Source organism: Nestor notabilis, unplaced genomic scaffold (genome assembly GCF_000696875.1).
Source record: "Nestor notabilis isolate BGI_N333 unplaced genomic scaffold, ASM69687v1 scaffold7817, whole genome shotgun sequence".
Classification (NCBI taxonomy): domain Eukaryota; kingdom Metazoa; phylum Chordata; class Aves; order Psittaciformes; family Psittacidae; genus Nestor; species Nestor notabilis.
The window spans coordinates 9976-35266 of record NW_009937756.1 but is presented as its reverse complement, the minus strand read 5'-3'; the positions used below and the strand labels follow the sequence as shown (position 1 = coordinate 35266).

At 43.1% G+C, this 25291-nt stretch overlaps 1 protein-coding gene across 1 annotated transcript; it reads right to left on the bottom strand.

Annotated features, from left to right (window-relative positions):
* Nucleotides 1-3030: 3030 nt before the first annotated feature.
* On the bottom strand, nt 3031-25291 carry LOC104409189 (death-associated protein kinase 2; the record flags this gene model as incomplete). Its single annotated transcript, XM_010018990.1, has 10 exons — nt 3031-3105; nt 3615-3695; nt 3872-3961; nt 10420-10465; nt 11025-11177; nt 14198-14224; nt 15195-15243; nt 16380-16509; nt 19557-19695; nt 25070-25291. Coding segments are annotated over 10 exons (1012 nt in total), but the record flags the coding sequence as incomplete, so codon positions are not given.

The window sequence follows — 25291 nt, the reverse complement described above, 5'->3', positions numbered from 1 at the left end:
ACCACCCACGGTAAAGAATGGAAGCGACCCCCATGCAGACGTGGTGTCCTCGAGCGCTGTACACAGAGCTGCCTGAATTTCTCTCTCGATGGAACGGATTGATACGTGGAAAAACACCATGAAACTTCCTAACAAACATGAAGCACTAGTCCTGAGAACAAGAGGTTTATACGCACATGCTGCTGTCCGGAACAGTCGAGGAAGAGCCTGGCTTGACACCAGCGCTGCTCGTTGCAGCCTCTGTGCAAAGAACACCACATCACTCGGAGCCACGCAGAGCGAAGAGACGATGGAGTGTCGCAGAGAGGCGAAGCCCGCGGCTCCCCCGCGACTGAGCCACTGCTCGTGTCCTCAGCTGACCTGGGCAGAAAAGTGACTGCGGACCACACGCCGTGAGCTGCCCGTAACGTCTTTGTTAAAACACCTTTTTTTTGCATCTTTTATTAACGCACAGTTAATAAACTGAAGCTTCATCCTCCTTGCCCTCCCCTGCCTGCCTTGCCCCTGCCTCCCATCTTCACAGAGTCACAGAATCCCAGGCTGGTTTGGGCTGGAAGGCAACTTAAAGCTCACCCACAGCTCCAACCCCTGCCCCGGGCAGGGACACCTTCCACTAGAGCAGGTTGCTCCAAGCCCCTGTGTCCAACCTGGCCTTGAACACTGCCAGGGATGGGGCAGCCACAGCTCCTCTGGGCACCCTGTGCCAGCACCTCAGCACCCTCACAGGGAAGAGCTTCTGCCTGAGAGCTCATCTCAATCTCCCCTCTGGCAGGTTCAAGCCATTCCCCTTGTCCTGTCCCTCCATCCCTTGTCCAAAGCCCCTCTCCAGGTTTCTTGTAGCCCCTTTAGGCACTGGAGCTGCTCTAAGGTCTCCCCTTAAGAAGCTTTCTCTTCTCCAGGCTGAATAAGCCCAGCTCTCAAGCCTGACTTCATCTTGCTCAATAGTTGCTTGGGTTTTACATAAGAATGACCTCATGTCTGTGACAGCATATTTCTGGTACAACAAACCAACAGCTATTTTAACCAGGGCTTACTTTTCAGAAATGTGATTTCCATCCACAACCTGCAACCTCTAATGTGGAAAATGAAGGTGTTTTGAAACTCCGGGAATTTGGAAAAATGCCACTGACTCAAAGTTTATTTGGTTTTCCATAGCCCAGGGAGTGAACTAATGGTAACGCGTGGGACAGGGGAAGCGGGAAGCAGAATGTGGTAGGCAAGCTGAACAGCTTTTTATCAAATACATATTTTTAGTTGTCTATTTATGAAATATTGCCTCCAGAGCCTGAAACAACAGTTTTTCCCATTACTGTTCCCTCAATATATGCATTACTACAGCACTTTTTGAGGATTCTGCCTTGGAAATTACACAGAAAGCTCAGAAATATGCGCCTTTTAATTGAACGCGAAGAGAAGCCCATGCCCTATCCCTTGACCAGGCACATGTCACAGGCTATGGCAGCACAAGACATGAAATAAAAGGAAGTTAAATAAATAGTATCAAAATTCAGTGCCATATTTGCCAAAACATTCATTCTCCTGCTTCTACAGTTCCTGTAGCTACATCATCTTTCCCTTCCATCAGCCTTCCCAGTCCAGGTTCACCTCCGCTCCCTGCCTGTCCCTCTCCTACTCATTCCTCTCCACTACTTTGTCCCCACCATCACCTCCTTCATTTTATTTCTTCCCTCAAATACTACTTTCAGCCTCTCTCCTCCAATGTTTCTCACACATTTCCTACCTTTCACAGAAATACTTTCTCATCAACTTCATTTTAGTCTCTGCCTAAGCAAGGACACAAAGCTACAAATAGAAGTGGTTTATTTTTATTCCTCAGGAAGAGGAAGCCAGGCAGAATTAACCTGATACTAGTTTTCAACACCAGTTTACACCTTCAGCTCTAAAACCTTGGCCTAGAAGTGACAACCCTAAAGCCAAACAAAACCAGTTTGTCAATCTATAGTTGTTTCTAGCAGGCTTGCTTTCTAATTTTTAATTTATTAAATGGCAAAATAAATATGAACTTCTAACAACTAATATTTTCAATTAAAAAAATATAACCTAGTCTATACCCATTTTTGGTACCAATTGAACAATACTGGCTTAGGCACTAATATAGTTAAAATGATGCAACTTCTTAGAACAGAGATGTTACATCAGTATCAAAGTGCTTATTTCCCTAATTGTGGCTACAGCCCCCTGACTGACACGGCTGTTTGCAGTTTGGTTTACATGTAAACAGCACCTATGCAAATAGGTGTCAGCGAATCTCCAATTTGCCAACAATAATATAAAACAATAACAAAGTCTAATAAAGACTATTTCTTCACATACTTTGGGTTTTTAAGTGCCCTGTTTGGTGAGGCATCCTGCTATCTTTCTGTACAAACATTGTGTCTGGGTGCATATAAATCACTCCAGAATTTTCCTCTTTTTCATCCCAAAATTGCCCTGGCCTATCTCATCCTCCTAGTGGCCAGCATCAGTTGTACTCCCATTGACAATGGCAGGTTGTGCTAGTCTTCAGCCAGAGATGGCAGCCAGAGTGCAGCTCTTACTGCAGTACAGAACTCTTTACTGCTAGGTTCATGAAATCAAGGTTATGATATGTAATGACACTATGATTAATTTTTTCCTGAAGACTCAATAACGATTTCCCTGACTGAAATAATAATGCACACAGTCTTAATCATTGTGCAGAATGTGAATGACTCTGCAGTAAAAGAATATCAGTAGAAACCCTACGTCCTGAGTGCAGTTGATATCCCAAATGGATCGAAGTATCACTGAAACATTCAACATATAAAGGCACTCCTTTATGTTGCAGCATTTCCTTGGGAATCTGGATCCCCAACGTTCTAAACTGCTCAGCAGGCTTTCAGTAACATCATCCAGCTGTTGGTGCAGTTTGAGAAGTGAGAAGCATCATACCAAGGATTCAGACAGGAAGTCAAGGTCTGCTGTCAGGGCTGCTCTTTTCAGCAAGGATGGAAGTTTCCTCTGTCTCCTGCTCACGAAATTCTCCTTCCATTATGATATGCTACTTCTCCTCCGACGAGGGGCTTTTCTTTGAGAAAGATCCTCACTGTCACTTTCACAGTTCCTCTGGAATAAAAAGCCCACAATCAGTCACACCAATGAGACACCATGCTGCTAAACATGATGTTCTAACATTATTAGTGTATCATCTCTTGAGGAGAGTAGAGCTAATAGAAATCTCTCAGTTCCATTCCAGAAGGTCACATGCACTGCAGGGGTCCCCCACCCTCCACCACACTGCTGGGCACCAGAGCAGCAGTGCAGACTCTCCAACACTGCTCACTTCCCAGGCACAGTCACTGCTATGGTATCCAAACAGAACCTGCAGCCTCCCTGCTGCTCCTTTGCAGCATAAATGTGGCTAGCATTTCAAGGGTTTATAGTCACCAGCTCTCTTTCCCAGCATTTCTGTAACACAACTTACAGCAGCATTAAAGACAAACAATGGGCACTGCAATTCCACCTGGTTTCCCCCTTAAAACCATTGCAATCCTGGTGGGCTGTGCCTCCATTTAAGGACAGCAAAAATCACTGCACAGCAAAATTGGTCCTCCCCATTCAAGAAATGTACCTACCACACTTTCATCTTCTATTAGGACCTTTTTCACAAGGGAACGAGACAACTGGTTGCACAATGAGACAATATGGTAAGAAAGCTATGGAGAGAGGGAAGAATGAGAACTTGACCACACATACGCAGCACAGACATTCCTGAAAACATTTCATTTACCTACTGTGTATTACAATTTTACATTCAAGTTTTATCTTGCCTTCTGATCCCATGAGGCTTGGGAAGCCTTTCATGAGAAGGATTAAAGGCTCACTGTCATACCTTCCATCGCCTTCTAGCATATTGCTTTTTGAAGTTTTCCATGTTAACAACAGACGATTGCCGAACCAAAGCCTGTCGCTTGTCCACTGGCTGGAAGATAAGAAAGCAGTTTTATTGCTTGGATCCCTCTGGTGCATGAAATACATAAGAATCTTCATGTGCTCTGGAGCTGGGTGAAAGAATCCTGGCTGGAGAAGCTGTGGATTCATACAGGTAAAAGCAGAAGAAAAATAATTAAATCTAGTCCGCCTTGTGCCTGGACAGGACCCTTTGATCTCTAACAAAATCCTAGACCCAGTGCAGTCCATGGCCACATCTGGCCCTGTGCACAAAATTGTGCTGAGAAGTTCCATTGCTGCCCCTTTCTAGCCACTCGACCTGGCACAAAAGGTGTATCACATGGCCTGGACTTTGCTCCAGCCTCCACTTCTATCGTCTGCTTCATAATGATTCACATGAAAAACAAACAAAAGGTTTGGGAACAGCTTTTCTAGCTGAAGGACAGGAGGAAGGACAGCCAAACAACAGAGAGATGTAACTAAGGGGATGCTAGAGGGTGCTAAGGCAGCGCTTCCACTTTGTAAAGTTGCTGAGATGCTTCTTGCACCATCTTCTCTGGATGGAGCTCATATCATCTGGCCTTTATTCACCTCTCTCTTTCTGAAAGGCATTGGGAGAGGAATGAAAAGGCTCCACACAGGCCCGACAGAAAGGAGGAGGAGATGCGCACACATCAACAGCACTGCAGCACACTGCTGCTCAGGGAGTTTGCACAGGACTGCTAGAAATCATGGCAGAACTAAACCAGCATCACCACACTGTAGGTCCTGTGCTACTTTCTTCATTTTCAGATATAAGTTTTCACATTTTGCCCTTTACAGTACAAGGATATTTTTAAACCAAAGATACATTAGGGCCCTTTGCTCACTTCCAGGATTTGGCTCTTCTAGCACACCTTTTCTGAATTGTGCTTTTACAGCTTTTACCAAGCTGAGGTGAATACTGCAGAAGGAAAGAATAAAAAAGTTATGCTGTGCTATAGACATTTCGAAGGTACATAGGTAAGTTTGAGGCAGTCACTTCAGCTCTGAAGAGCACGTGAATGTGAAATAGGGAATAACTCCAGAAGGTGCTAGCTGTACTTTACAACCCAAGTATTAAAACTGTACCATAGGGTAGCCCTTTTCTTGTCTCTCTCAAACCTGGTCGATGAAACCCTGTCTGCTTATCAAAATCTCAGGAAAGCCCAGGTAACCTGCCACTGTAAGGAATCTGCAATCAGTCTGAGACTGAGAGATCCCAAGCAAAATTAGAAGGTGACCCAAGAAAAGCAATCCATGACCAGCTTTGGTCAACACTTGCCAGGAATCACAGGACAGTTGAGTTTGGAAGGGGCTTCTGAAGATCCTCTCGTCCAAGCCCCTGCTCGGGGCAGGGTCAGCTACAGCAGCTTGCCTAGCGCCACAGCTCGCTTGGGTGTTGAAGGACAGACACTCCACAACACCTCTAAGAACATGTTCCAGTGCTCGACCTGTCCTTCAGTAACAAGTTTGTTTGCTCTTTGGAATGTTTAAATGTTATTTTTTTCTGCTTGTGCCCACTGCCTCTTGTCCAGTCACTGGATACCACCGAGAAGAGCCTGGCTCTGTTTTCTTTACTCCATTCCACCACATATTTACTCCATTCCACCACACAGATTGAGAAGATGCCCCCAAGCCTTCTCCTTTTAACACTGAACAATCCCAGCTCTCTCAGCCTCTCCCACTTTCACAAACAGTCCCATCCCTTAATCATTTTCACGGCGTTCCATCCAGCTCGCTCCAACGTTTTGCTGTCATCACTGCAATGAAAAGGGAAAGTCAGCTGTCATTTCATATTAGCGATGAGGATGCACACCACTGAAAAGACTTGGGCTTTGTCCTTTAACCATACCCAGAGTATGACAGCACAAGACATTGATACTCTGGCAATACATACACGAGGAAAGAATTGCAATACCTGAGTATGGAAAACTAGGCAAGAAAAAAAAATGCATATCAGAATTCAGACATACACCTAAAATGGTTGGATGCCAATCTGATGTTAAGGAACAGATGTTCTGCAACCCTGACACAGCCTTTCTGAAAACAAAGCACCTTTTCACTCCAAAACCACATCAAAATTTGCATAGTCCAGAAAACCGTATGTGACAGATTGAGGGGAAAAAAGTTCAAAACCAGATCTGGTAAAAGGGAAAAGAGAAAGGCCAGGAATCAACCCTTCAAAGACTATGGAGCTTATGGAGTGGCAACTATTCCTGCAGTTCTGATCTGCATATGTAGGAGGTGGATAAACCAGAAATACTTATACTGAACTGGACTGGAATGCAACCAAGCCAGACACCTGTAGAAGCAAGAGCACCAAAGGAGAAGGGAAATCACAGCAGTGAGGATTTAAACTTTTTTTTCAGCAAAATAATTGACAATGTTCATGAGACAACACATTCACTTTCCTGGTCAAATGCTACAGGTACAGCATTTGTGCAGATATCCCAGCAGAAATTCCAGGAGTCACGCTATCAATTAGGCCTCTTTCTCATGTAGAGGTATACACTGTCTGCATACAACAGAACTGGAATGTTCAAGCATTAAACGTCATTTCCTCATGCTGCAAATGGCTAGCAAAACACTGAGTAGAAATCAATCTCAAGTAGAAAAGATGTCACTGGCCAAACATCGGCTGTACAATCACGATGAGCCATTTCTGAGAGCCCTTTCAGCTGCAAAATCATCGCTGCATCAGAAGTAGCCCACTTCACAGTAAGCTACTCCGGGCTCTTAATAACAGACTCTCAGTTTCTAAGTGGCCTGCATACACCAGTGACCCTGTTGTTTTCCCCATCATCAGAATATCTTCTCAAAAGCAGGATGTCAGTGACCTCCTTCAGCTCACAAAGCATTAGCCTCAAGGACTGAGTCACAACATTAACCTCACCTTGGGGACAGAGTGGCCTCATTTAATGTTCCTTCTCATCGTGCCAGTGTATTTGTTCATAAAGAATACCAAGATGAACAGAGAATATGAGATCATAGCTGAGGGAAGGCAGATTCTCTTTCCTGAGTATCTCTGCTGCAGACAGGAACTCTCACTAAGCTTTAAGTTACTTTTTAAGAATTAAAACTCTCTCCCTTATACAACAGGACTTTTTTCATAAGGAGTCTTGTGTTCCAGTTCCCCTGCATAGTATCTTGCAGGCCTTCCAGCTCTAAGGAACATTGCAGAAATGATGACTGAAGCATTCTAAAAGAATAAAAAATAGGCATACATAAAATTCTCAATACTATTTGTCACAGCGGAGCCCGGTTCCCACCAACCGTCACCACCACCTTGCCAGGACATCTCCTGGCTATCTGCACCACTTGGAAGCTTTAGGAAACTTTTCATCTTGTGCAAAGAAAGAGCACATCCAGTTTCCATCCTCCACCGAGTACGATGACAGGAGTAACAATATCCCTATTGAGCAACTTTTCAGAGCTCTTGAATTTTCACCAGCCTCTGCACATCTTTAGGAGGACATGGCAGTGACTGGTCCATTATGCTCTGAACAAATTGGATGAGAGTTTACTTTTATCAAAGTAGTAAACATTATTCTTAATAATGTTCTGAAGAACAACAGTTCCATTTAGTTTATTAACTTCTGTAGAAAAAGAGGAGTGAGGCTGGGCAGTGAAAGACATTCTGATAGAAAGATCTTCTCTAGATGGACTTGAGCAGTGATGCCTGGCTACTATCTCACCACTTCTAGCTGCATAACCTTTACCTTGCAATGAACTCACACAGCTAAGCACAGGGTTAGCTGGAAACTAGCCACAGAACCAAGGCTGGTAACTCCTCAGTACACAGAAGCTTGATAGTCTTTTTCAGTCACTAGCTACACCACCAGGGAACAACCGCATTCTGCGTAAGTAACTATTTATTGTGTCCAAAAGCGAGATGCAAACATCTGTGCATATTAATACAGTATAATCAAATGATGTGTTTGAAACACAAAGCAGCAGGACATAAGTCAAGTTTGGGACAACTTGTTTTTTCTTTTACTTTCTAAAACCTAAGGAAAAATAATACCTTCACAGCAAGAACACTGGTCTCAAATCCCACACCACACATTACATCAGTTGTAGCTTTCTCATCATCTTTACTGGAGAAAGCAAACCACAACTCTGTGTTATCACTTATCACTCACAAATTAACATTTGCACTGTAAAAATTACATACACTGTTACTTGATCAGTTCATTACAAGTTCCCAGTTGTGTCATGTGAATAGGACTTCTTCGGTACACAACAGGAAACTCAGCTGAATTTTAAACTAAAGGATTCATCAACAACTGACACCTTTGATGATAAGAAGATTTCACCCTGCATAACTGGCCTAAAAATAATCTTAACTTTTCTTCATCAGCAGCCATTTCACAGAGCATTTCTACAGTTCCAGCTAAATGTTCCATTACTACACGGCTGACTCTGGCGTACAAGGCAGATTTAACCTTTGCAAATATTTCTCTCACGTGGTCTGTAGGACTGCCTGCAGCAGGTCTGCACAACCTTTCCTTCATCCAACCAACGAAGCTATCATGAGATTTTTTATTACTTGCCAGGCATCCAGCTTCTAGTAAGTATCAACTGACCTACTCTTTATTCCAAGTTAATTACTCGGTAATCTTCAGGAACTGTCACACATGATGAAGTATGATGCAGGCAATGCAAAAGGCTGTAGGGTTAGATGTGTCCATAACACTGTGATGATCTAGTTCCTGTAAGTTCAGACACTGAACACAGGAAAAACACTTCAACGCTATAGAACACCGTGAGCTTTTGATCGGCATCTCGTGCAACACATGAGAATTTCTGGTTTAGATCTAGGTCATGGGGTTTGTGTAGGATCTATGCAATGAAAACTTTTTACACTGCTGTACTTTGAAACAGGCAGCAAACTCTGCACCCAGCCTGATCAACAGTATTACTGATGTGATGCTGCTACATCAAGATTCAAGCCTGCAAGAAATTCTTCACAGCGAGATCTATTTAACAGCTCCATTAGTGATTCATTAATATCTTTGTTGAAAACAGAGTCAAAGTTTCCATTCACACAGGCTTCATTTTCCAGTTGAAAATTACTCATTAAATCCTGTATCCACTTGAGCTCCTCAGAAAGTTCTTGACTGAGAGATTCATACTGACTCTGCAGATCAGCGTATTTCCCGGTTATGCCTGTAAGACTAGTGCCTACAGTCTTGATATCATCTTGTAGATGTCTTTTCAGGGATTCAATTTTACGGTACTCATACTTCAGCTGAGACAGCTTGTGCCTCACACTTTCATTCTCCTCTTTATACCAAGCTTCTTTCTCATTATAAATGGAAACCAGAGCATCAATGTCCTCCTGTAAGGAATCGTGGGATGCAGCCAAAGTGCTAACCCCCCGTTCCATAAGTGAAATGTCTTCTACGACCCGGGCAAAGCGCTCAAAGTTGATGTAGGTGTTGTTGGGAGGCATACTCGAATGGCACTTTATGGTGTACTCCCTCAGGCGTTTTGTCTTCAGCTGCGTGTTCTCAACCTTCTTGTTTTCTTGGACTTTTGTTTCTTCTTTCAGCTGGTGAGCCATCAGACAGAGGAACCAATATTACTGACCTTTCACAAGACAGTGCAGTAATCAAAAACTCTACACACAGGATGCAGTCTGAGCTTCCACAGTGCTGGGAGAGCCTTTGCTCCCACGGGCTTTCCTTCATGCGTTTGATTAAAAGTGAAAAAGCAACCAAACAGACCAACACACAAGCCCAAACCCGAATGTGACAAGTGATGTGCATTCATTCCAACATGGTAAGTGTAGATAACAGGGCCCCGACTGATTTTCATGTTAATTTTTAGCAGTTAACAATCTCAAAGCCATCAATATTTGTGAGGGGAAGACCAACAATCCTGAAAACATTCCAGTTAATGCTTTGTGCAATGCAAAGCAAAAACTGAATTCCGAACATCCTCATTAGTCATGCTGAGATTAGCTAAATGTATTTTCAATGAGAGACTTATCCACAAAAGCAAACCATGTTTATGATGAATACATACATACAGGCACACAGATGTAAGCAAACCAGCACATTCGGTACAGCAGTTGTATCTTGAGAGAAATGGTATTTTCCACATTGGCTGTAGTCAAATCTCAACTCATGAAAGCACTACACCAAACAGGTAGCATATGTCCATGCAAACTGAGAAGAATGGAAAAATGCAAACCCTGGTTTAAGGTAGGATACTGTCATGTGCAACAACATCAAAGCTTTGTCACCCTTTTTTTGGAAAGTTTTGACAAGAAGAGGTCATTTGCAGAAATCCAAGAATTTAGTTAGACCCAACCAATTTCTTCCCAGTGCATCTCTTTGAGACACACAGTGGCACTAGGTACTTGGAAGGCAGTTTTCCATTTAACATACCAGTAAGAGTGAGAACATCACCCTTGCTTTGCTCATAGTAAAACCCAACATCTGTGTGTCTAGTCAGACTTACCGTTATCCATGGATGGGACAGAGCCTCCTGAATTGTAAGCCGTTTCCTGAAAGACACCACAACCCCCCCCAGACATGAATGAGAAATAGCTGGTACACAAGTCCATTGACTTTGTTTTGTTCATCCTACTTGCTTACAAAATAAATTCCTTCTACACACCTTTAATATGACTATGTTTGAATCAAGGTATGCGACATCAAAACTGTCCTTTGGAACACAGTATTTCATCACTGTAGGAGCTGCCATTTCCAGAGAGCAACATTTCTGAGAGGAATACTTCAAATCTAGTCAATCCTAACTTCCTTCTGCATTGTAGCAGTTTGGTGAACAGCACATGAAGAGCACTGAGAATCAAAGGTAGAAAACACAGCACTGCAGAGGGACTAACTCTGCACATGAGACAAACCAGTATCAGGGCCTTGTCCTTTCTTAAAAGGAGGTTGCTAGACCTGTGCAAACCTGTCACCAAATCCCACCTACTCCAGCCTATTCTAAGGCCTGAGGTCTTGCAGAAATCTCATGGAAAGCTTTGAGGAGTACTTGCCAGGCAACATTTTACCAAGTTTATCTTAGACACAAGTGGATCTTTCTGAATTGACACTTACCGTGTATCTTTCACCAGAAGTTTCTGAATAAAATCTTTTGCCAAATCACTGGTGTTGCTGAAAAATTCTTCATCAAATTCGTAATTCACAGCTGTGATGTTGGCAAGTGTTTCTTGTTTAGTTTCTCCAAGGAAAGGAGAAGCACCACTGAGGCTAGATAAGCCAGAAAGAAAAAATCAGTTGGAAAAACAAACAGCAGAGGTCTCCTATTGAAGTTACAGTGATTGTGTAACATAGTCTCAGGACATTTATGGATCTCGTGTTGTAGCAGCTACATGGGAAATAACAGTGAGCTTTTGCTCACTATATCTATGGGTTATGAATCAGACTCGTCTTGAAAGTCTCTAATGTGCGCTAACTCAAACACACAGATAAAAATGCAGTCTCCTCTCCCAAGGGTCTCATTGAAGTCATTGCTAACCAAAGCAGAAGAAGTTTCAGCAGAGAAGCGTCTCTAACCCTGTGAACCCACGAATACCACCAGGCAGAAGCTTCCATCGGCTTCAAACAGAGAAAGTAGTGTTTCTATAGATTTTCTTTGGGTAGGAAAAGCCCTGTCCCTACTGCTTTCCTGTCTGCAAAGCTACTGACAAGTTCCTTGCACAGTGGGTTCAGCCAAGAGACCTTCCTCAGCTGGAACCAAAATACAGTACGGGATGGGCAACCAGGAGCGTGGCCTTGCCTAGGAGCCAACTCCACTGGAGAGGAAGTGCCATGCTGCTCATTAAAAGGAATCCACAAACAAAAGGACTTTGGCTGCAAGAAAGCCCAACTGGTTCTGAGCAATGCAGAGTTTCGCTCTGTTGGCACTCTGCTCCAACTGCAAGGATATAACGGAGACATCATCAGGATAAAAAGTCATTCAGCATCTTATCAGAAAAATCTTCCCCCCTGCTTTGCCCATCTCTCAACAGTGACTGACAACCTTCATCTTTGATGCCTATTTACCTCTGCTGCACAGAACAGATACACTGCAGACTCCTCCTGGCCTGCCTGCCCTCCCCTTCCTCTCTCCCCCAATCCACAGGGATGCCGACTTGCAAAAGTCTGCTTCATAAGAAATGTTACTTATACCAAGGAAACTGATCTCATCCCTTTTGAAAATCTTCTGGGCTATTATTACACTTATCTATTACGTCTGGCTTTGATAGCACAGTTCCAGGATGTAGCAGGCTCAAAACAGGGCTTCAGTAAGTTCCTAGGATCTAAACTGAGGTTGTGAATACTAAACCACCTGCTTATATGACCCTGCTCACAGTCCTTTTACCTTGTCTGTAATGCCACTGCCATGTTGGCTGGGAATTTGGGGATAAGCAGAAAGCTAATGGGACCACCTGGGCCATTCACCCCAGCTACCCCATGTGGCTTTACCCACAGAACAAACATTTGAGTGCATGAACTGTTTCCCCTCCCTCTACAATCATACAACACCAAAACAGCTGACACAGCAAGGCAGCATGAGTAAAAGGTCCTCCAGTTCTCTTTGATGCAGTAAATGTCACCCCATAAGCAACAGTCTCACTTCCTAAAGGGTTTTACATTCTCCCTCTTAAGCTTTTGTTCCATTTCTGTTAGCCACAAAGAAGGCTACAAGCAGCCACCTCGCCACAGACCATGGGCATTGTTCCAAAACTAAAGCTTGGAAACCTGCCCTAGAGTCTTAGTTTCTATTCCCTTTTCCAAAACTACGCCATGAAGCAGCTGTAACTCCACCTTCTGGCTCTTCACTGGCAGCCAAAGCCAACAGTGCTCTATTTGCCTCTTTGGGACTTAGTTTTGAGGTCTGTGAAATGAGGAGATTATCAAATCCTAGCACCTAATGCAAGTGATTTTTTCATATCCTGACTCGGTGCCTGTAAACATCTAACAGCAGACCTCAGTATTAAAGGCTTTGCCCTTACAACCATGGGAACCACTCCACTGGTTGCTGAATTAAGGACTTGTCACATTTTGAGCTCTGCACTTATCGATGGCATCCGTTTGCTTGCTGTCATGTTTGCTAAAGTAGGCAGTTTCATTAGACCCACCCCATTTACTCAGACTTCTTTAGAACAAAAGGCTTTAAATTCAACAGGCAATACTAAAGGCATACACATTTCTAGTACTTAGCATACCGTGCAAACCAACCCCTTCCATCACAAAAAGCATGGGAGCGCTCCTTCTTTAAGTGTGGCAGCAAGTTAGTCCTCTGCCATAAGGAACAGCCGAAGCCCAGGGAAGGAATGAGAGGGCTAGACACTTCCAATCATGCAGCTTCTGCCATGCACTGCTGCCCAGCAGTCGCAGTTACAGGAGCTTGATTTCAACAGAAGCAGCTAGAATATCCGATCACTTCTGTAATGCTCTTATCAAACCAGACGAAAGAACTCTTGAAGCACTGAGTGCTGCTCCTCCAACGCATGCATCCATTGTCACACAAGCTGTTTCACAAGGTGACAAGCTCCACCTTAAAAGTCTCTCGATGGCTTGTCCCCAGGATGCCCACAGAACCTCATTTTTTTGAGTCTGAGCTTGTCGAAATCTCCTCCTTTTATTTATTCATCACTAGTTGACACACTTTCCTTCCAAAAAGTACTGATTTTTTCCCCTCATGCTTCCTGACTACAATGATATTCCCAACCAGCCTTTGCTTTACTAGTTTTAAAAAGCCCTTTTTCTCCTGCACAATGAATTCTCAGTTCCCACGGTCAACCGCTCCCAACCTGACTTAAAATCACCTTTTGAATATGGGTGACCACATTTATTCATAGTAATCTAGACTGATTTGTCTTTACAAGCAAATTAAAACTTCCCTGTAGTCACCAGAAATAAACCACCTTGCAAATGGTACTACTGTACTTCCTCTTTATATTCCCTCCACATGCTGGTAGCTCATAGTCATTCTGTAAGCAACCAATACACTTGGGCTTTTCCATCCTGTACCATTTGGAGCTGACGAGGTCCCATAAGAAGCAGAAATGACCAGTGATGCTAGAGATACTTGTTCTTCATCTGCTCATAACGCCCCTCCTCTTTTACCCCTTATTTCAAACTTGAAAGGCTGCAGGATAACATTTGTCCATTAGACAAAAAACTGCCCACCCCTTTCTTAAATGACTAAAGGGAAGAGCAGTTTCATACTAGTGCAACAGAGCTTTAGGAACATTTCTACACAACGAATCCACTGTACTCACAGTATGTAGGTGATGACTCCTATGCTCCTAAAAAAGAAAGGAGGTTAATTGCAGAGGTTCTACATGATCTGTGTTCTTAATATACACAATATGAAAAAGTCAATAGTAGCTGCTATGCGGACAGCTTTTGGTAAGTGATCTCTCTCAAAGAATGGTGCTTCAGGGAAAGCATGAATTTCATAGAATCACAGAATGGTCTGGGTTGGAAAGGACCTTAAGATCATCTAGTTCCAACCCCCCTGCCATGGGCAGGAACACCTCGCACTAAACCATATCGCCCAAGGCTCTGGCCAACCTGGCCTTGAACACTGCCAGGGATGGAGCATTCACAACTTCCTTGGGCAACCCATTCCAGTGCCTCACCACCCTCACTGTGAAGAACTTCTTCCTTAGATCTAATCTAAACTTCCCCTGTTTTAGTTTAAACACATTATCCCTTGTCCTACCACTACAGTCCCTAACGAAGAGTCCCCAACATCTTTATAGGCCCCAAATCTAACATACAACTTCAAGTAATGTGGCTATCTGAAGTGTTTCTGTATTTTACTCCGGCAGGTATTCACCCCAGTACGTATCAGAAACACAGAGAAACAGAAGCAAGGAAGTTTTGTTTGGGGTGACCTCTTTTGCCTGCCTTCTCAGCAGATCAGATTAGTGCGCAGGCCTCTGCACGCAGGGCTCTTACAAATAAAGCTGTCACAAGTGTGACAGGAACATGTTTTCTTTTACGAGTCCTCCTCTGCAGTGGACAGTGGCAAAATGTTAACTCTGTAACTGCCGTCAGTAAAGTTTTTCATTGTCACACTGTGGAATTTAAATGCTCATCTTTTAAAAGGATGTATCCAAATGGAAAGGCAGAACCAACTGTACTTAAGGGCTTGGGTTTTTTTGTTTGGGTTTTAATTTGCTGCAGTGGAATGGATTCTGTTCAGAGCAAGTTGGGAAAAGGTGAGGAGAGAGCAAATTGAGAGCAAGGTGAGGGTAGTTCCAAACATACCACATATCTGCAGCTAGTCCCAGTGGTTCATAGTTCACTATTTCTGGAGCTGTAAGAAGAATTGAATTAGACATCAGCAACTGAGGTAACAGATTTAACTGAGGTAACTGAGGTAACCTGAACTGAACAGCAGGCCAAAATCATCAAACTACCAAGAGGGAGAAACAGGGGGTGGGAAAAGGAAAGGCAGTTCTAGGACACACTGTTTATAGTTTTAAAGGCCTGACATGAATTCAAGTTCACAGGTATCCAAGAGATTATGTAGAATAACTTGGAGCATCGTGCAACTCAAGAATAAGGTAAAGCAGACACTGTACACTAATCACAGTGCTAATTATAACAAATTATGCTTCCCAAGGATACTGGTACCCCAGGAGGCCGAGCTTTTACCTTGTTTTTAACTGGTGCCATTAAAGCCAGTTTCTAATGGCCAGTCTGAAACAGCCCTTAGGCAGGAGATTGAAACTACACGCCAGAATACACTGCTACCTGTGTCTAAACCCTGTTATGTTTATAGGAACCATCTCCTTGTTGGAAAACATCCACATGTAAGATTGCATGTAAAAGAAAAGACCAAGGTGAGGTAGAGAGGCAAAAAGGTGTCTGTAACAGGTGTGTTTAACAATTCTCTCCTTGGCCCCCCTCAACCAACTCCAAAATCTGTAACTGAAATGAGTAGAAATGAGTAGGATTAAGCTAAAATCCAAGTGAGACATATTACAACTGTGATCAGTGACAAAAAGAGAATCAGGTGGCAAAACGTAAGGGGAGGTGAGAGGCTAGTACTTAACAGGTACACAGTGTGAGGCAGTTTTATCAGGGAGCAATGCTAGGGATACCCATGGCATTGTGTCCCCATGCACTGCAATGCAGAGACCTTACTTACTGTGTCCCAGGCAAGAGTAAAAGAATTACAATTTTTACTTGCAGGGTTTCACAATCACAGTCCTGAATTTACAGCTCTATGTATTTGGCAGCAGCCTACTCTCACAGAAGTAGCATATCTAGTTTATAGAAAGCACCTTTTGCCTATTCTGGAAAAATAAAGCAAACCTCTAGTTTTAGGTTACTTTGAAGAAATGTGATTGAAACTACCTCTCTCCCCCACTTCTTCACTTTGAAAAGACATCTCAACTTCCTCATGGAACTTGCAATACATGACAAAGGAACAGGTCAGTCACTCACCCACAAATTCTGGAGTTCCAAAAATATTTTTAAATTCAACTCCATCTTCTATTTTGTGAGCCAGGCCAAAGTCAATGAGTTTGATGTGTGGAATAGGGATATTCTTGTCTAGAAGCATAATGTTTTCAGGCTAAAAATAACCAAAGATAGATCTTCATTATTCTAATATTAATATCTTGAGAAAGTAGCAGAGTTCTCAAGTGCCTTTTTTTCTTCACATATACAACACTGTAGAACAAGAAACACATACCTGTGCCTAACGATTTACAATTCATTCTTTTGATAAAGGGATGACAACTGAAATTGGACATAATTGAATGGAGAACTACATAAAAGCAAAGCAGATCTACTAAGAATGATACTTTCATTCCTGTAATTCTATCTTGTGCAAAATCTGCCTTTATCTTCCTGTTAGCACTCCTAAGCTTATTTCCTTAATGATGGCCGTGGCCATGATGAAAACAAGGTACCCTTGTTCCCACAATGAGACAGGAGTTTTTCACTCCATTGTATGTAGTTTCCTAATCTAACAAGATACGCCACTATCAGACCAGCAGCACTGTGATACAACATGAAGTGCAAGCTCAGTTTATCTTGTCCCTTTTTAAACCAGGAAGTATCTCCCTGGCCCGCAGAGAAGATGTCACACCCTGACCCCATGGATCTGCCCCAGTTATGACAACTGGCACTCACACAACAGCAGGTAGCAGGTAGCTGAAGCAGCTGGTGCAGAGCCAGAGCACCACTGCTGGATCCTGAGGGAGAGCTGCACCACTTGCTATTTTGACTGACAGCAATTTTACTGATTCTACCCAGTTGTCCCTGTCCCGCTTTGTAACCCACTGGAAGAGGTCTGATTAAATGATTAAAGGTATTCTAGTCACACCTAAACCTACTTCAAGAAACTGCTCTTCTGTATGAGATTAAATTCACAGCTGCAACAACAAGGCAGCTACAATCTAGGATTTGTTATCTGAACAGTCCAGGAAATGGAAGAAGTTGGGATCAGAGGTCCTAGCTCGTATATGATAGCAAGCTATTAAAAGAACATGTAGCATTTCTCACAACATTGAAGGGAAAAGCTGAAGCTTGACCTGTGAAATTAAAGCCAACTTTCCCAACCACAGACTTTTTACATTCTTTACCAGATGTAACTGATATTTGATAATCTTCTTTCTTCAGCTAAATTTCTCAGTCTTAGTTATTCCCTACATGGCCCTATTTCACAGGTTTCAGAGTAACCTATGGGTTCAATTTACCTCCCATGAAGAGCTTTAATGCATTAATTTATCATAACTTAAATCATAAACTCAAGAGCAACAGTGAAACAGTTCAATTCCCTGCCGGCTGCTGCCTGGCCTTTTCACGTGGAAGCAGCTCTTGCTTACACACACTCTCAGTCAAAGCTCCACTGGGAAAGAGAGCAGCTGAATAATTTATTGTCATAGTCACTGGACCAAGAATATTTCAGCCTCAGGCTAACGATTCTGGTTTACTTCCATGGATCGAGGGCATATGTTTGCCCAGATACATGATGTAAGCTTGTTGAGAGCAGACAGAACAGACTGAAATGGCAAAAAGGCACAGTCACTACCCCTTTGGACTGTTTTATTCATTAGGTGGTAGAAGTCGCTGTAGCTCCACTGCAGTCAATGCAGCCCTGTCAAGTGACAAGACAATTCTAAATCATCCTCTAGCTAATCAGATCCCTGCTTAAAAATACATGTCCAATTTAACACCAGCAAAATTCCAAATCCAGTCCTTGAAAACCCAGGAGAGTTATTCTGTGAATGTGTCATTTGATGTTCACTATAAGTGAAATGACTGTTTCCTTATCCCTTCTGATTTCTATCTTGCATTTCTTGTTAACATCTTCACTGGCCACCTAACATTACTGGTATTAAATATCAAAATGAGTAGCTAGAGATCAGTATATAGAAAAAGTTGCACCTGTATTCTCATAATAATTTAATTGTGGATATTACATTGTTTTCTAACAGAAAACAAAAATTTTCAGTCCTTGGCTTCTGGATTCATGTAGTGATTTCAAAATCAAGTGCACATCCTTCATACGTTCACGTATCTCCTAAGCTTTTCACATGCAATCTGTGATGATCTGGATGGAAGTTTGCTAACCAGTTTTTAGGTTAGATATGATTTGCAATATTTGCAATGACTACATACCTGCCATTAACACTGGCTCAAGACAAAGCAATTTAAGACAAAGACAGCTTTAGGCATACATTTAACACAAGGCATCAGCACATATATCCTGCAAATCTGAGAGGAGTCTATCTATAGCACACATGTAATCAGTAATAAACTAACTTGAATTTCAAGTCAGGACAAGGAACGTGTATCTAGCAGTAGAGTTTCTTTTCCCTCCTCTGTTTTATTCTACTTTCTCCTGGGAGATGAGCGCATTTTGAACGTATTTCTGGAAGCAGTGATGTTTGAGGCAGCCAGTTTTGCAGCTGTGAGCCTGCTACTGAAAAAGCATTTTATTCTAGTCTCAAGAGTTTCATTCCCAAGGACAACAGACTCCTAGCTTCAAAGAAGCATGTTCACCTAGGTAGGCCACAGTCGAAAGGAGAGAGAGTCTTCTGTACTGTCTAGGCCAATTGTACTGATACCAAAGTCAAGGACCAAAGCTACAGATGGCACCTCATATGGTGCAAAGAGAGCTCTGTGTGATTCGCTTTCAAGACCCTAGGCAGCTAAGAAATCAAGAAGTCTTTCTATCAACCAGACTGCACTGGAGAACACATACTCCTCATGTAATTCTAAACACAGTGGGGATTGGAAGCAGCAACAGTTCTTTGTAACCGGACCTGGCTCCTCTTCCCAAAAATACATTTCTTCTGGACATCGTTCTAATATTTTTATTTTTTAAACAGCATGCTTTGGATGATCCCACAAATGCAAACAGCTGAAGGATGAAGGTTCACAATTTCTTTTTCTCAGTCAGTAAATATATAAGCCCATCCAAAAGCTACTACAGGCCTGATAAGGGAGATGATCTTCCTTTGGGCACTCAGCTGCACAGTGCATTTAAAATGGTCTTAGCTATTATTTTAGACATGTTTTCAAACACAGGTATCCAAAACATTATAGAAGGTATAAAAGGTCCATGATTAAAAACCATCAGCAATAAGAAGTCTAAATCACCATCTTTACCTTTAAATCAAAGTGAGCAATTTTCTTAGAGTGAAGGTAATTCACACCATCTAAAATCTGCTTGATGAATCTCGTTGCTTCCTCTTCACTCAAAGATTCCTTCTGTGCCAGGAAATCAAAAAGTTCTCCTCCAGAAACCCTGCAAAACACACCAGAAAATGTCCTGTTATCTACTGCATTGTAGGGCATAAATGTAAGCACAGAAAACCGAAGTAGCAAAAAAGCTCCAAACAGTTAGAAAAAGGCTACTCTTGCAGACAATCCAGAGTTTTGTGTTCTGGTCTCAGGTCCCCCCTGAGAGAGCTGTGAATTCTCCCCTGTGAATTAAGGACTAGCTCTCCCTAAGGCACTAATGCTGCAAGATTTGATTCATTAAAGATTATAAAGGACCCTAAAAAAGGTACATTTGTTTTGATGAATCCACAAACATGTACATATAGCAGTGGACAGACTTTGTGTTAACTGCCTCAACTGCTATTTTTCAACGTTCTCTTTTGGGCGAGACAGAGGAAATAGAGCAAGTTGGAAGAGTCAACAACTGTTAAGAGTTACTTCTCTCATGGGTTGCCTTCAGAAACATGAGACATTAAGATCTGCCAATAGAATGTCTTTTCTTTCCAGAAGAGCCATTGCACTGTCCTAAATACAGATCCTTGCCTGACAGAACTGGCAGGAAAGCATCTATTTTGTGCTGAATGTTTAAGAATTAAGCAGATTGTAGCAAGTTAGAAGGTACCTACAGTATTTTTCCCAAATCAAGGAAGTGCTATTAGTAACTGTGTGGTTTTGCATCAAAATTGAAATACATTCCATGCATATTTAACACATAAGACTTCTATTTTCATTTTTGTGCCTTGTAATGACAGGTCCAGTGCTATTTTTCTGTACATTACGAAACAATATGATCTAAATATTGAATGGGGCATTGTTTGCAGTTGTTATTCATAATTATGTTTACATTTATTGCTTCCAGTTCACACGATTATTGGTATTATTGATCTGTTCTCATTCAGATTTACTGTAGGGGCACCTGTAAAGCCGTTGTTGCACTTGAGTTCAGGTGTACCACCACAACATTGCTCAGGATCCAGAGGGCAAGCACAAAGCCTCAGAGACCCAACAGACATTTGGAAAACAAGCTTCTGGCCCTCTTGTCTGATGAACCACCTGCAAAAGAACTGGCAGGTTCAAATGCTTTGAGTGAACTCTGTGCTGTGACTCACACACAAGTTAGACAACACTGTGCAATGTAGAGGGCTTTGCAAGGATTCCCTGACTCCAGGCTCCTACACACCACAGTGGTGACAAGATGGTGATTCCTTACTCTGCCTCTTTCAGAGCAAACTCTTGTGAATGGCTACAGAAACTGCAAGAAGTCAGTTGCAAACAAGAACAACCTGCTAAAAGCCACAAAGCCACTTGGCTTGTTAGCTTCTCCTGTTGCTGCGGGTGACAGCATACCTTGCTGTTCCAAAGGCAGAGACTTACACAGAGCAACTGACACGGGCATTGACTACTGGGTACTTTTTGTGCAGCTCCCGCATAGTCAGACACTTTCTTTGCAACAGGAAGCAGGACACTTCACCTGGGCAGAAGTCACTTGATCCTGTAATTGTCACAACTGAATGTCTGGCAAACAAAAACAAAGCTTATATGACACACAAATATGTTGCAACTGCTGTCTCTGGCTGCTGCCTTCTCCTTCCTATTCATGTTACTCAGCCTGTGAGACTCTCGTTTGGTCTCTGATTTCCTTTTCAGGTTACACAGACCGAGGGTCTCAGCACTACCATCAGCCTTGCTGGACAGGTTGTGTTTTACCCTGTGCATTTCAGGAGCCAGGGAACACTGCTTCCTTTTCACACTGTAATAGGTTTAGGGGTCTTGGTTCTTTAGTTTACAAATTATTACAGCTGTGACAAGCCAGTAAAGAAAGCTTTAAGTAAAGTCTCTTGGTGGAATCTGTGTACAGAGAGCAGGCAAGTACCATTTCCTTAATGACTTCTATTCAAACTGCACTTAAGCAGTCACCTCTGGCAGGCACTAGGGCCCTGCCACCAGGAAGCCAGCTGCACTAGGACACTTTCTTGTACTTTTCTGGAATTCAACCATGTAAGCACATTACTCTCTCTTCCTCTTTTACCCTGTCAAACCTCCTCGATAGCTGTTCTTTAAGGTGGACTCTTCAAGCAGGACTAAGAATAAAGCAGTTCTCTCTCGGCCAGACTGATAGCCCATGTAGCCCTCCAGCACCTCAGCAACATCCTGGGCAACCAGCTACCCTTAAGGCATTACTGAAGACACTGTACAGCCTATAGGAACAAGGATCACAGGAGATTTAGTTGCTAGCTCCTGACTGTACTTTCCCTCTTCTCTCTAGTTTACACTAACCCTGAATCAGGCTAGACAGGGAGAGATTTCCAAGGTACAGAATACAACATTAAAATAAAAAAGGAAGCAAAAAGAAGATTCAGGTGTCTGAAGCCCCTCTGTACTCTATCAGGAAATGACTCCTTCTTACAACCACTACAGGAGCATTTTGTTTTCTGAAGGTCAGAGACTGGCATACATTACAAACAGTACACTCATCTCCAGTCTCTTGAGATATAGCCTAAGACATTAGGCGAAGCTGCAGAGACCTTAAAAGAGTAATTTAAAGGAAAGTTCAGTAGAAGAGATGTGATGATTTCTCGTTAACAAAGACTTAGCATGAAAACCAGGTTTTGAGTAGACTGTGCACAGGGAGTGGTAAGCAGTTTAGGGCAGGATCATTCTTAACCAAGTTATTCATCTGAACTCAGAGAAACTGCTGGCAGAAGAGACTTGGCAATCCCTAAAGCCAACCATTACGGAATCCCCCCAAAAGGCAGTTCAATACTAACTCCTTTGCAGTAAAACCCTCATAAGTGCACTACAAGTTACATTTGAACATCCAGGGAGGTATGTTTTCTAAATCAGCACCACCTGTAAAGGAGCAAATACTCCTTTCTCAAAGGACCTTAGGTTACAAAAAAACTCCTTCCTCTAATTCAATCTTTTCCCTTTTATTATGTCACCTTATTCCCAAGGCAAACAAAGCAGCAAGCAAATAATACCTTTGCTCTTCCTTCAAACTCAGTAAAAAACAACTGTCAATGCTGCCTTACTTCTTGGAAACAGCTGCTTATTTTGTGTACACAACCTTCACACTCACCAACAGAGGAGACTGGTGTATCAACCAAACCCATCTTTAGACTGCTTTTGTCTGGGCAAAGCAGCCTCAAGGCAGGGCCCAAGAGACAGAGAACAGCAAAATCACAAAAAGCTGTGGGGAGCATATCCCTGAACAATGTGCACAAGGAAGGGCAAACCGTGTACCTGCCAAACTGCACTTAGCAGCAGTGGACTCGGCAATGCTTTTCCTGCCCTTGAACAGAAGAAAACAGCACCTCTAGAACCAACCGCTGTGTAAAGAGGAGACAGTGAGTTTGGGAGAGAGTCATTTCAGCTAAAGCCTCTTTCAAACACCAGGGTTACTTCTTCGATTTATCAAGAATATTGGGGATGTTCTTTGGAAGCTGAAGTCCACTGCAGCTTAACATAAGGCCAGTTGACCAGGGGCTGTAATGCTTATTTTGATGAACTGCAGGGAGTATGAGACTCTGGTAGCATAGTGTCAGGAGGAGAGATTATCTATTTACAGAGAGAATTTAATTGTCTTTATTAGCAATTACCATAATCCTCAATTTGTACACAGCAGCTGAATGCAGGGGCCTTAATCAGGTCAAATTGCACCCTGCCTTTTAAAAAGAGCAATAAGCTACAGCCTGACAACAGGACACACAAAACGTGTCAGGCCATGTGAGGACAGGAAAAAGCAGAAGTTAATGAAATGGGAGGTTGTTTTAGCACAAAGTAGCTGCCAGTCAGAAAAACCCAGCTGTCTTCCAGTGCTTGGCTACAGAGACCCCCATTTGGCCACAGACCACACTTAAAATTTAACAGATGCCTATCATCACTCATATGCCATCTGCCAGCAGCCACAGTAATCTCCAGGAATGCTCCCTGGCCTAAATTCCAGCTCCCCGGGAAAGCGGATGGTTATTTCGTCTCACTCCGGGATCAAAGCCTCATTGCCTGGATTCCATACACAAGGCCAAGCAGGGGCCCAAGGGAACAGAGGGGCTGTGTACCTTCAGCCATGGTGTCTCTGTATTTCGTGCTTCATACATACAGAAAACTTGCATCATTTACTCATTACCCAAAAACTGCAGTAAGTAGAAGACCTCAGGCTGTCTCCTTGCTTACAGCTTTCCTTTAATATCATGAACTGACAGATAAAGGACCCATCATCATCTGTTCAGCTCCTCTAAGACTCAGAGCTTTGTGAACCCGATGATACTGATTCCACCAAAAAGCAGGACATAGCCCAAAAATCCTTAAATTGATGTTTGTCTTCCTTCACTACATGACAAACTTCAACCCCTTAGGCCAAGACCATACCTTCTGACCAGCAAAGCTCCATTTATTGTAAGAGCTACTTCCATTCCTGGCCCTGATGAGTACAAGCACACAATTCTGCTCTGCTCTGTGTGACAGTTCAGGCTTTCCCTGGTTCTCAGTGGAGATCAGGAAGGCTGAGCCACACAAACACACATAGATACAAATTTGCATCTGCACTAAGAATTTACATCCCTTTCAATTCCTTAAGGCAGAGCAACAAAACACACTGCGACTGTACAGGAGGAGAGGTTTTGGACATAGGTCTATATGATCATCCATGCACACCGTCTCTCACACTTCTATTACATTCCCGATCTTCAGCCATGAAACACCTGGAATGGCAAAAACTCAAGTGCCAAGTTTCATCCAAATTCATTATCCCAGTGTAAGTTTGGGTATAAAGAGGCACAGTCTTAAGTGGGAAGGGGTTTTCCTCTGGCGCATGGTGGCACAACAGAAGAGTAAGCTGCTTTCCTTCACTCCCACCCTGCCGCTATTCATCCTCAATAGTCAAAGTCTAGGGATTAAAAAAACCTCTTCCCTTGCCCTCCTCTCTTTCTTTCCCCAGTCTCCTCTAAATGAGGAAAATACGGGAGTAGTGAGAAAGGCTGCAGATTTTGCAAAGGGCTTGACACCTTCACACATATTGGGAGAGATGAAAGCAGACAGAAAACTGAAATGAACATTCGGAGGCCATTTGTGCTTCCTCCAAGGTTCGCGTCAGGGCAGCGCCAGGCAGACATGAGGCAATCCCTCTGTGAGTAAACTGTTTTCAAGCTGACAGCACTCCCTGGCTCAGTAACAGCAGCCTCAACTGATGTGAAGGTGCACCTGTATCCCCAGGGCACGTGGATGAAGTGGGGGGCCCGTTCACCAGCAACTTCATTCAATTCTCCTGCCAAGACCTGCGAGGCCTGAGAACACAACAGCTCCATTTTAACAGTGCCTCTATGTTCTGTCCGCCTCTGCAGCCCTTTCCGCTTCCTATTTACCTCATCCTACCCCAGAGGGTAGGAAGTCCCCTTACTCACAGCTCAAGGATGAGGACCACATCCGTCTTGTTCTCATAGATGTCATGCAACTTGATGATGTTGGCATGCAGGATCTGCTGCAGAATGGAGACCTCCCGCTCGATTTCCTCGCGCCTCACTCCGCGGCGGCTGGCCCGGCTCTGGCGTTTCTTAATGAACTTAGCAGCATACTCCAGCCCCGTGCTCTTGTCTCGACATTTCTTCACTATAGCAAACTGGCCA